At 38.1% G+C, this 13502-nt stretch overlaps 1 protein-coding gene across 2 annotated transcripts in view; it reads left to right on the top strand.

Moving 5' to 3' along the window:
- PTPRT (protein tyrosine phosphatase receptor type T) overlaps positions 1 to 13502 on the top strand; it is a 1114757-nt gene that overhangs the window by 902766 nt on the left and 198489 nt on the right. For both annotated transcript variants that reach the window (XM_023227953.2, XM_023227952.2), the window contains exon 13: positions 10022 to 10058. In XM_023227953.2, coding sequence (XP_023083721.1) covers positions 10022 to 10058 — 37 coding nt within the window. The remainder of the gene's footprint in view (positions 1 to 10021; positions 10059 to 13502) is intronic.

Below are 13502 nucleotides of genomic sequence, written 5' to 3'. Positions count from 1 at the left end.
GGAGGAGGCTACCACATTACCTAGTCCTAATGGTTCTGAGTTACTCAAGGTTTCCAGATCTTATCTGATTGTTCAAGGTCCTCTGTCAAGTCAAACAGAATTTTCTAATATCACAGACCACTTACCCTGTTTTCCAAAAGAAAGCTGTGCCCCATTGTCTTTGTGTGCCTGCCTGCAACCCAAGAAAGCAGAGCCTCTGACCTCAATGACAAAGGGATATTTGCCTACAGATACCTCAGAAAAGAAGGCCACTTGCTTGAAGGTTACTTTGTATTTTAGCCTGGCTTATTGTATGTGTAACCTTGAAAAATGTTATTTAATCTTGTGAGAAAAAAAATGGACACTGCTGTATCTACCTCACAGTCTTGTTATAAGGATTAGAAGACATAAACTATGCTAAGTAGGTGTGAGACAAGAGAATCACTGGAACCCAGGAGGCAGAGGTTGCAATGAGCCAAGATTGCATCATTGCACTCCAGCCTGGGCAAAAAGAGCAAAACTCTGTTTCAAAAAGAGGAAAAAAGAAAAGACAACATCTTTTAAAAAAAAATTCTTAGTGCTTCTTTCAGATAATGAACATGTTAAGTGAGTGAGTCCCATTGGGGCTAAACAATAGCTTAAGGGGCAATGCTATGGAAGAAAGTCAAGGAGAGTCAGTTTGTGGGAAGGCTAGACTAAGGACCCAATGCTGTCAATACCATAAGCCCAGCCTGACCCATGTGCATGGGGTGGGGTGGGATGGTGGGAGGGAGCTCTAGAGTCGAACAGAGCCAAAATATGCTCTCCAAAGGTAGGGGAAGGTTGGGGTAGGATCCCTGCAGCCGCTCTTCTGGTCTAAAGCACCACCATCTCATCATGAGACTATACCACCACCTTCTTCTCACCAACTTGTTTCTCTTGCACCCTGTCTGTTCTCCACATAACAGCCTCTAGCTTTAAAAATTTTAAACCTGAAATTTCAGTTATTCATGCCTAAATAGCTCTTTAATGACTTCCTGTTGTTCTTAAACTATAGACCAAAACTCTGTAGTCCCAAAAGGTCTCCCAGTCTTATGTCGCTAGCTTCATTTTACATCATGCCCCAGGTAATTCATTGGGATGATAGCCATGCCAGACTTCTGTATGTCTTCAACTGCACCATGCTTTTTCCCACTTTCAGGCCTTTGCATGTCTGTTTCTGAGTCTGGGATGACTTTCCTGATGCTTCATATGTCTAACTTCTACTTCTCTTCTCAGGATAAGGTTAAATGGTCTTTCTAAAAGCAGCAGACCATCTTTCTTCCCACCCACACCCCATGCCATCTCCCTTACACATGCACAGCACCTGGCACTTCTCACTTACTTTAGTATACTAAACTTTTAAACACAACCTCGTTTAGTTTAGTGTATTAAACTTATATACAGATTGACAAATTTTTTACCGAGTGAATACATACCTATGTGTGTTTATTGCCTATCTCCCAGTGTTGATTGCAACTTTTAATTAAATACTTGTTTGTGAGAATAGTTATCTAATGTTTGTCTCTCCCCAGGTCTGCATGCTGTTTGAGGACAGGGACCATGTCTGCTTTTGTCATGTTTGTGGCTCCAGTATCTAGCCTAATGCCTGGCACATAGTGATCATTCAATAAATACCTGTTGATCAGTTGACCAAATGAATACATGAACAAAAGTTAGGTGGACTATCAGGATCTCAGCCCACTCTTAGAGGAGAGTTAAGGCCTGAGTCAAAGTTTTACTGGGGAAACTGTGGAAAGATGCTGAGGTCAGGTCTAAATTCCATCATATCAACTGGGAAGCTCAGTCTTAGACAAAACAAAGACACAACTTGGGATAACTGTGAAAACTATTTGAAAACTGTGGGATCAGGGATAAATGTACATCCTATTAAATGAAGAGTCTAATGGGGCAGTAAAGTAAGAATTGTGTGTATTAGCCAGGTACCTAGGGCTTCTTGATCAGGTTAGCAGCCTAACCCAAGTCTTTCTGGATGATAAACAGCAACTATGAGACATTTGATGACCTAGACAGTTCCACTGTGAACTCCTCAATTGAAGAGGCATCCTAAAATTTCAGTAAATAATTGAAGGATGGATGAATGGATGGTTAGATGAGTCAGACTTGACCTAGTGTAAAAATGGAGGCTATAAGTAGATACAGGTGTGAGGCATTTTGAGTAATAAGATAGGTAATCGCCTACATAAATAAATAAATAATAAATAAAATTATTTGCATGAGGTGAGGTATTATGAAGTAGTATCAAGAAGACAGAGTACTGAAAATAAAGGAGTACTGCTAATAGCTAAAACCAGACTCAGCATTGAGGACTGGAAACAACCTTGGTAGGGTGGCCTGCCGGTTCTACCAAAGTGGCCTTTTCTACCCCATTCTCCATCATTTGATTGATGGGGAAATTGAGCCACAGAAAGGGACAGAGAGTTACCCAATATTGCTGCACTGGCAGAGCCTTGAGTAGAAGCATTTCTCAACAGAGCACAACAGTGAGGACATGATGTTCTACCCCAGGGTGATTTATGCCTGCATGCAGATTTTAGTCTGGAGTGGGAAGTGGAGCATGGGTGAGGTTAAAATGATAAGGAAATGAAATTGTGTTGTACTGTCCCAGAATATATTACAAACCTGGAATTAGGCTATAGTAGAGATCAAATACAAAATACAGCTTTTTTTTTTTTTTTTCCATTCCCCAGAGACTTATAATCTAAGAACAAATAAAGTGCTCATTTCCTTTTGTTGAGATGACTGGGAACTTTGGACATAGGCACACTGGCCAGACCTCTCCTCTGATAGACATCATAGTATCCAGAATATATCTGATTTGCTTGCTGACAATCCAGTCACTCAGAAGGTCAAGAGAGTGACTTAGGGCTTTGTTATTCTGTACCTAATTCTCACCAACAGAGACAAATTGATTATGCAATTAAAGTTGTTAGGAACTTAGAAAACAAACGTGTTGGCATCATGTTTGTCAGTCAGGAAGACTTCAGCATAATCGTATATACGCTCTAGATCATAGAAAACAGACTTTAAAACGTGTGGGGCTGAAGGGGTGATTTTAGGAAATGGCTCGTTTTCCTGCACGAAACTGTGGAAGGGAAGATTATTCTAAGGAAAGTTAAAAACTTCTCACAAATGATACATTGTACAAGAGAAGACAGAATAAACCACTGAACTAATTTACAATCTCATCAACAGAGCATTCCCCTTTCTCTGCAACCTTGCCAACATCTGTTAGTTTTTTGACTTTTTAATAATAGCCATTCTGACTGGTGTGAGATGGTATCTTGTTTTGATTTGCATTTCTCTGATGATTAACAATGCTGAGCATTTTTTCTTGTTTGTTGGCCACTTACACATCTTCTTTTGAGAAATGTCTGTTGGTGTCCTTTGCCCACTTTTTAATGCGGCTGTTTGGTTTTTCTCTTGCTGATTTGTTCAAGTTTCTTATAGATTCTGGATAATAGTCCTCTATCAGATGCATAGTTTGCAAATATTTTCTCCTATTCTGTAGGTTTACTCTGTTGATAGTTTTGTTTTTGTTTTGCTGTGCGGAAGCTCTTTAGTTTAATTAGGTTCCAATAGTCAATTTTTGTTTGTGTTTCATTTGCTTTTGAAGTCTCAGTCAAAAATTATTTGCTTAGGCCAATGACCAGAAGAGTATTTCATAGGTTTTCTTCTAGGAATTTTATAGTTTGAGGTCTTACGTTTAAGTCTTTAATCCATTTTGAATTAATTTTGATATGGTGAGAGGTAGTGATCCAGTTTCATTCTTCTGCATATGGTTACCTGGTTTTCCCAGCATCATTTTTTGAGTAGGGTGTCCTTTCTCCATTGTTTATTTTTTTCATCTTTGTTGAAGATTGGTTGGTTGTAGGTGTGTGGCTTTACTCCCTTCCCTGTGGAAAGCAGTTTGGAGACTTCTTAAAGAACTAAAAGCATTACCACTATTTGACCCAGAAATCCCATTACTGGGTATATACCCAAAAGAAAAGTAACCATTCTACCAAAAGGAGACATGCACTTGTATGTTTATCACAGCACTATTCACAATCACAAAGACATGGAATCAACCTAGGTGCCCATTGGTGGTGGGTTGGATAAAGAAAACATGGTTCATATGTACCGTGGAATACTATGCAGCCATAAAAAAAGAATAAAACCATATCCTTTGCAGCAACATGGATGTACCTGGAAGCCATTATCCTAAGGAAATTAGTGCAGAAAGAGAAAATCAAATGCCACATGTTCTGTCTTGTGAGAGCTAAACATTGGGTACACATGGATGTAAAGATGGAAACAATAGATATTGGGGACTCCAAAAGTGGGGAAAGAGGGATAGAGGCAAGGGTTGAAAAACTACACATTGGGTACTATGTTCATTTGTTCACTCTTTGAGTGATGGGTTCAATAGAAGCCCAAACGTCAGCATTCTGTAATATATTCATGTAACAAACCTGCACACTAACCCTCTGAATCTTCAAAAACAAAAAAAAAACTGCAGAATTCCCTTTATTGTGACACGTTTTAAGAGAACATTCCCACAGAAAGCAGATTAATGTTCACGTTTGCAGGGAAGAAGTGACCAGAAGCATGAGGGAAACTTTGGAGATGCTGGCAATGTTGAGTGTTTTGATCTGGGTGCTGGTCATAGGTGTGTTTTTACTTGGTGAAAAATTTGTCAGACTGTGTTTAAATTTAGTATACTCAAATTAATTATGCAACGATTATTAAGATTTAATCTGTTCCTTCAGGATGTATTTTTTAAATGCTTAAATTTGCATGTCGTAACAAAAAGTGCACTCTGCTTTATTTAATATTCTCTTGTGTGTATCATCCCATGTTATTACATGGTCCTCACAATCATTTTTGTTAACAGCTCCATAATATTCTACTATGTAAAGAGACCACAGTTTTCTTTTTGGAACTTTTTTCTTTTTGTGTTTTTAACATATACTAATTGTAAATATTTATGAGGTACATAGTGATGTTTTGAGACATATAATGAATAGTGATCAGATCAAGGTAATTAGCATATTCATCATCTTGAATATTTACCATTTCTTCGTGTTGAGAACATTCAGTATCCTCTGTCTAGCTATTTGAAACTATGCATTTTGCTTAACTATAGTCATCCTATAGGGCTACAGAACACTAGAACTTATTCCTTCTATCTAGCTCTAATCTTGTATGCTTCAACAAATATTTCCCTTTCTCTCCCTCCCCTTCCTAACCTCTAGTATCTGCTGTCCTGCTTTTTACTTCTATGAGATCAGCTTATTTTAGTTTCTACATACAAGTGAGAACACGAAGTATTTAACTTTCTGTTTACCGCTTATTTTCCTTACTGTAATGTCCTCTAGCTCCATTTATGTTGCCACAAATGACTGGATTTTATCCTTTTATGGCTGAATAGTACTCCATATTGTATATATACCACATTTTCTTTATTCATCTGGTTTTGGACACCTAGTTTGATTCCCTATCGTGGCTATTGTGAATAGTGCTGCAATGAACATGATGCAGATGTCTCCTCAATAAACTGATTTATCTTCCTTTGGATAAGTATCCAGTAGTAAGATTGCTGTATCATATAATAGTTCTATTTGTAGTTTTTTTGAGGAGCCTGTATACTGTTCCCAATAGTGGCTTAACTAGTTTACATTCCCACCAACAATGTATAAGAGTTCCCTTTTCTCCACATCCTCACCAGCATTTGTTTGTTTGTTTGTTTGTTTGTTTGTTTATAGTAGCCATCCTAACAAGGGTGAGATGATACCTCATGGTAGTTTTAATTGGCATGTCCCTGATGATTAGTGATATTGAGCATTTTTAAATATATTTGTTGGCCATTTGTGTATCTCCTTTTGAGAAATGTCTGTTCAGATCATTTGCCCATTTTTTAGTTGGATTTTTGTTTGCTATTGAATTGTTTGAGTTCCTAGTATATTCTGAATATTAATTCCCTGAGGGATTAATAGTTTGCAGATACTTTCCTTCCATTCTGTAGGTTGCCTTTATACTCTGTTTGTTGTTTCCTTTTCTGTACATAATTTTTTAGTTTTATATAATCCTACTTGTTTATTTTTATTTTCATTGCCTATACTTTTAAGGTCTTATTCATAAAATATTTTCCTAGATCAGTGCCATATGTTTGGTTTCAGACCATTTCCCTTATGTTTTCCTCTAGTAGTTTTATAGTTTCAAGTCTTACATTTATGTCTCTTATCCATTTTGAGTTGATTTTTGTATAGGGTGAGAGGTGGGGGTCTACTCTAGCTTTGTTCTTTTTGCTCAGGACTGTTTTGGCTATTTGTGGTCTTTTGAGTTTTCATACAAATGTTAGAACTTCTTTCTATTTCTATAATGAATGCCATTGGTATTTTGATAGCGATTACTTTGGAGAGTCTGATTATTTTACCAATAATAATTCTTCCAATCCATGAGCATGGGATATCTTTCTACTTATATCCTTTACAATTTCTGTCAACAGTATTTTTGGTTTTTCTTGTAGAGGTCTTTTACTTCCTTGGTTAAATTGATTTCTAGTATTTTATTACTTTTGGTAGCTATTGTAAATGAGATTCCCTTATCGATTTCTTTTTTAGGTAGTTTGTTGTTCATGTATAGAAACATTACTGATTTTTGTATTGTTTTAGGTAGTTTATTGTTCATGTATGAAATATTACTGATTCTTGTATGTTGATTTTGTATTCTGCAACTTTACTGAATTTGCTTAACAGTTCTAGGAGGGTTTTCTTGGTAAAGTTTTTGGGTTTTTCCCACACATAAGGTCATGTCATGTGCAGACAGAGACACTTTGACTTTCTCCTTTCCAATTTGGATGCCCTTTAATTTTTCTCTTGCTCAATTGCGCTGGCTAGGATTTCCAGTACTGTGTTCAATAAGAGACTGCAGCTTTCTTTGCCATGCCTGTGTGGTTAGACAGATACATCACTCATGATTTTCACTTTTATAAAGAACACTGGAACCAACATCTTTGAATATAAAGCTTCATTTATATTTAAAGTTATTCCCTGAGAAAAGATTCTTAGATGTCTAGACAGATAAGACTGAATTTCTTTAAAGTGAAGATACATATTTACAAATTACTCCCAGCAGTATTAGCCTCATCAAACCTTTGCCCTCTGCTATATTCAACAATCATGCACAGAACTGGCAAGTTTTCTAATATATTACTTTCAAAATCTTTTTGTTGTTGTTGTTGTATTACCAGGAAGTAGAAGATCATTCTAACCATCTATAATCTGCTGGCACCTCTCCCAGCCTGCACAATTTCTCAATGATAGTCATTGTGACACTGCACAATCATTTGCATGTTTTCTTCAGTGTTCTGGGTTTCGTGCTTTATTTAACCATCTCAAGCCCTTCAAACCAAAACACAGGGTATGGTGCTATTGGAATGGAAGCCAACAGGAGCTTAAAAGCTTTGTCCAAACATGAAAACAGAAATGAGTTTGCTCGCTTTAATTGTCATATGCAAGATTTAACGTGTAACTTAAGCTTTTTGTACATCCCATTTAGAGCAGTATCCTTTACTGTTACTTTTTTTCTCTACCATTTTTCTTTTTTTTCATCTTCTGGGTATGTTCTTTTAAAAAACTTTGTTATTGAAACATAACATGCCTCAAATTTGGTGAGAAGATTTTATATGAATGATTCATATATTTGAACCATGACTTGTCATTTTTTTTAACGTTTCTGAATTATCTACTTTATAAAAGGAAATAATTGTTTGTTTTAAAGAGAGACACTTTTAGTATTTATGAATAAGAAAACACTTGTTCCAAAGAACAAGTCATGTCAACCCAACCTTTCTTTAAGACAGTCTTTGCACTGATTGGAGAAACGCAATAGCCAGAGTATCAGTGTCTAAAAGGAATTTGAACCTGTTCTCAAGCTCAATGCATAAGCAGTTTATGATATTAGTTCAGATTCTGATTAACAGATGAATGTCAACCTGGAAGAAGGAATCTAGTACATGTCATAAGGTTCTACCATTGGCATTATCCAGATTGTTACTTATATTAATGATCTGGATGAATTAAAGAAAAAATTGATTTCTAAAATTTTTCAGCTTGTGGAGACTGTAATGATGGGTTGTAGTACTTGGATCAGTTGAAAAAGATGGAAATCATAGTGGTAAATATGACTCTGTACTTGGGTTTCAAAAATAGAGCCACACTCGTACATGTAGAGGCAGACTTATAACCAATACTTTTATTTTTGCTTAGGGGAGATGGATAAACACTAAGATGTTGCCTATGTTCTTAGAAGCCCAATATAAGTAAGGATAATAGTGACAGTCTAGATAATCATATATCAGTAAGAACATGTATAGACTGCTGTTTTGTGTTCTAGTCACTGCACATTAAGAGGACAAAGTGGTGTTTGTCCTAGAATGAGCAGCTAGGATAGCTCAAAAGACTTGAACTCTTACAATATGAGGAACTGATGAAGAAGAATGTTTATGAACCTGAGAACCATATTTCATTATCCAGACCTCTTTTTTACACAAGCAAAAGCAGACTTTCTGTGCATTCTGAGGAAGAGAATGAAGACTATTGGAGATAACTATGAGATTAATTATGGGGAGTCATACTTGGACGTAATAGAAGTGATCATTTCCAGCATTCAGAGGTGTACCTAGATGGAATAGAATCTGCTGTAGACATTGTCGTGTCTTCTCTACTTCTGGATACATGGGAGGATTCTATTTCCCCATCTCACTAAAATTAGGCATGGCCATTATTAGGTTATAGCCAATAAAACATGCATAGAAGTGAAAGTGTCACTTCTAATTCAAAGCATTTGATTGATAGTGCTTTACTCTTTAGCACTCTTTCTCCTGTTGGGTTAAAATGGACGTAACAGCTATGATCTCTGAGTGGTTACAATGGTCAGAATGTCTCCCAATCACCCCCATTCCCACCCCTTAGACTCAGCCACACACCTACATTGGACAGGTAGTTTGAATGGGAAATAAACCTTTGCTGTTTTTAACCACTGAAGTTCATGGGCTTTATTATGGCCTCCTAACCTTTTCTATCCTGATTGCCACCACTGCCTTCAAGATGCAGTGGTTCTTTGTGAATGAGCTGCAGCAAGACAAGAATTGGATTATTGACAGATTTTTGGTTCAGCAACTCACATACTTGCATTCTTTGCATTTTACTTTTATTGCTACACTGAATTCAGACTGTTGTTGGGAATATAATTTAGTCAACTGGAATTTTCAGCTGGCTCCAGGACTTCCTGGAAGATGAATCCCAGTAAAATGGGCAGAGATAATTCTCTTCCTAAGCACACTTCATTAACTCCACTGCGTGCCCAGCAACATCACACATTTATGGATCCTTTTTACTTTGGAAACAGCTAACAACAACTAGATAGTTCACCTGGCAAAGATTCTAGTGCCACACACATTATTTATGAAGACTGCGAGGCCCACACAAGAGCTCAGAGGAAAAGTAACTTTTGAACATGAACTTTGCAGTTTGAGTTTGGCGTGTTTCATATAGACTGAACTATTGCCAAGTATCTCTCTTCATTCTATGCATCTAGATGCATTATTGCTAGTAACAAAGTTTCCCAAGGATGCCCTGCTTCCATCTGTTCACTCATGCAACTGAACAAAGCACACTGCATTCTCCAAGTACCCACTAAGTGTTATTGTTGAAGATGATGAGTGCTGGGAATTATCTGATATGTTTATAAAGAGGTTTTATCTGGGAAAGAGGTTTATGAGATGGTAGGAGCCAGGAAGTGAACTGAATAACTTATGTACCTACCCTGAGAAAAAAATTAAAAAATGGAATTAAAAGGTGATCCGATGGGGGAAAAATGGAAAGGGCAAATTTAAAATTATAATTAAAAATACATATGCATGCATATATATGCAAGTGTATATGTATATTTGTCTTTATATAATAATTTTACATAATTCACAGCTAATTAATTGCCACCTCATTTTTGTTGTTCACAGGAGACCAAAATCAACTGTGTTCGTCTGGCTACAAAAGGTATGTTGGCATCTGCTTGTCTGTCTTCACCTGTTCTTCAACCATTTAAGTATTTCTTTCTAGCCACACAGAGAAAGGTTAGGCAACAATAACTCAAAACCAGAAAGAATTGTTATTTTCACTGGAGTCATTTGCATCTAGAACATACCTTCTAGGGTGTATATTAGTAGCGCAGTGCATAAACCAGAGTAAAAGTTTAAAACATATTTACTGAATGGATGGATGGGTGGATGAATCTATAAAAGGATGAACGGGTACACTGATCAGTGGAATGATGGATATAAATTTACTCAAATATTCTTTTCATATATGTTTTTCTTATATTTAGGTCTATGTTTATGTGGGTATTTTTAAAGCATGTCTATTAGACCCATCTACTGAGTTTTGTACTTCGTTCAATTGGTACACGGCTTTCAAAAATGAGGTGATTAGTACTGGGGCCTTTAGTAATAAGAAGACAAATGCTGCATTATTATGTAGTTGGCATTTTCAACACTTATCCCCAAAACTAAGGCAGCATTGTTCAGGCTCATCACTTTTGTTTTCCTAATTATAATTGAATTGCCTGGCTCTTTCAATTGGTACATGTTTCTGTTTATTACTCTTTTTAAAAAACAAAATCAATGAATCGTTTGCTATCATTTAACCTATTACAGGGTTGAATGGTTAGAAATCAGATTTATCTTTTTGTTACAGAGTTGATATTTTTAACAGCAAACCTCCCCATACACACACAAAAAAAATTGGGCAATTCTACTCTGTTCCCTGAATTTACTGACAGCATACATAGTTTCATAGACTGCTTCCAAGGAGATAAAAGTTGTAAACATAAGTAGGCATATACTCATAGATGTAAAGTACAGACAAAAGTGATGACCCAAGTATGCATGTGTATGTGTGTAAATATATAGACACATGCACAACGCACAAAACTACACAGAAGAACATACACACACACATGTGGGCAGAGTGGGGAGAAAGAGAAAAACATCTACAGCTACTTGACAAAATGTGCACCAAGACCCATCACACATGACTTTTATAACTTTGAAGAAAATCAACCCAATATTTAGGCACAAGAGAGAAGATGCAGGAGGAAGAAGAAAACAGAAGCACTAGGGCTCCCAGTGATAAGAAGTCACCCTGATTTCACATAAGTCACAGAGGGTGGCATATCCCTAACTTGTTCCCTCTCAGGGACTCAGGCTCCTGGATGGAAAGAGATAAAATACTCTCTGCGAGGCAAGGAGAATTGATGGCCTGCAAACAAAAGTGACACAAATCACAGGTCTTGGCAGACTTTTCCACTGAAGAAAACAGATAATGTAGAAGGAAGAACACCATCAATTGGGTAGCACCAGGGCTCTAAACAGCAATCGGGACAGCTGGGTGTCTGCAGCCTGCTTTAAAGCAGCTGTAGAGGGAAGGAAATTCACAGAGAAACCTCCTTCACTGTGGTATGCTCTATGGCTCCTCAGTGGCTTTTGACTTATAGACCAGGAGAAATGGATGCAATGAATCTGCACTCCATGGGGTAGGTGGGATTCTAAGGACACCCTCTGGGATGTAAGCTCTGTGAAAGGGTAGCTGCCTGGGTCATAATTTCTGAACTGAGAATTGAAAACATGAGGCCTGACAAGCAGTAGGAACATATGGGGACAGTGGGAGAATCTCTAAAACTATACTCTCCTGAAAACTTCAGGACTGCAGTCCTCAGAGGCATAGAAGCCCACCCTGCTGGGCTTCTCTAGAGTTGCATTGCTGATGTGCAAGAGAATAGCAGTGACATTTAAAGAACCAGTCAGAAGAGTTCTCTCCCTCTCCTTAGCATAAGGGCTTCCCCTCTTGTCTGAGCTTTAGGTTAACATCTTTTACCACCTTTCCTTAAGTGAATGGAGTGTGTATGCAGGTAAAGTGAGCATGTGTGAAGGAACAGGAATGCATGAATGAGTGTGAATGCCCGGCTGTCCAAGCCCAGGCAGGCTTCTGGGAGGTCAGCGTTTTGGGGAATCTGAGCATCCACATCCTGGTTTTCTAATTCAGTGAGATCTAACACTTGAGCCCAAAGAAATGGGGCTCCAGTGGCACTTGGGAATGGGGCAGAGAACCAGATAGTACAGAATGCCAGTTGGACACTGTTCCGTTATCCCCTCGCACCACATCAGGTTAGAAGGATGCTTGGGGAGCGTAGGACAAAGGGAAGCAGACCTGTGTTTGATGAGTGTCTACTTGGTGCCTGGTACTATGCTTAGAGTATCTAGGGTTGATTAAAGGCAAACCCTATCTATTATAAATCTGTCTACTGCCTGTGAGGAGTTTGTATCAAGAACCTAAAGCTGGGAATCAATATTCTGTTTATCCCATCCCTTCCTAACCACCTGGATCAAATTTCCTCTAGGCAGACTTGCTGAAAACAGTATTCTTTTTAACAGAGGAAGATACTGAGAATCCCACAGACTTTGGAAGGATACAAAGTCCCAGAGATGGGTCATCAGTCTCCCCCAAGGCTCTTCTCTTTCTCTGTCATCATGGCATCTGCTTCATGGGTCTGATGGAAAGCATCCAGACCCTGAAGTTCATATGTCAGACTCGAGGCCAATACTCTGGTGATGAAGCAACTTGCTGCTGTCTGGTCCCTGACCCCGGAGAGTCCAGCCAGTGTCTATGACCAGATGGTTGCCAGTTGTAACAGCCCTAAGCACTCATTCAGGATCATTCTAACTTGACCCCAAGCCTAGTGCCCCTTACACAAGAATATTAGACACACACCTGACTCCAGCATGTGTCTCCAACCCTTTTCTTTCTGTAATGTTGCTACTAGTAACTCGATCTAATTTAGTACTGCCCAGCTTGGAGGGTTGCAAAGTAATGGACCTGTATTAGTTTCCTGTGGCTGCTGTAACAAAGTCCTGCAAATTGGTTGGCTTACATAACACAAATTTATTTTCTCACAGTTCTGGAGGTCCAAAGTCTGAAATCAAGGTGTCTGCATACTTTGTTCCTTCTGAGTGTTGTGAGGAAGAATCTGTTCTATGTGTGTCTCTTAGCTTCTGGTGGTTTGCTGGCAAATCTTTGGCATTTCTTGGCTTTTGGAAGCACCACTCTGATCACTGCCTTACCATCACATGACATTTTCTTTGTGTGCTTGACTGTGTTCAAAATTCCCGTTTTTATGAGGATACTACCATCTAATCCAATAAGGGCATTTGATTAGGGTAGCAAAAAGTAAGGAAATTGCCTTGAATATAAGAGCTAAAAGACATTTTGAGCACTTTGCTTGATACACTCTAGACCTGGGAATCGATCTGATCAGAGCCATAGAGAGAAAACTGCAGCCAGTGGGTAAACAGGCATTAAGTGATGGTTTGGATTTAAAACTATTACTCAGACTCTGAAAGGAAGACAATAGAAAGCCACAGAGCAAAAAAGAGCAATTTAAAAGTC

Source organism: Piliocolobus tephrosceles, chromosome 20 (genome assembly GCF_002776525.5).
Source record: "Piliocolobus tephrosceles isolate RC106 chromosome 20, ASM277652v3, whole genome shotgun sequence".
In the NCBI taxonomy this organism is placed as follows: domain Eukaryota; kingdom Metazoa; phylum Chordata; class Mammalia; order Primates; family Cercopithecidae; genus Piliocolobus; species Piliocolobus tephrosceles.
This window is presented reverse-complemented; position numbering and strand designations above follow the sequence as displayed.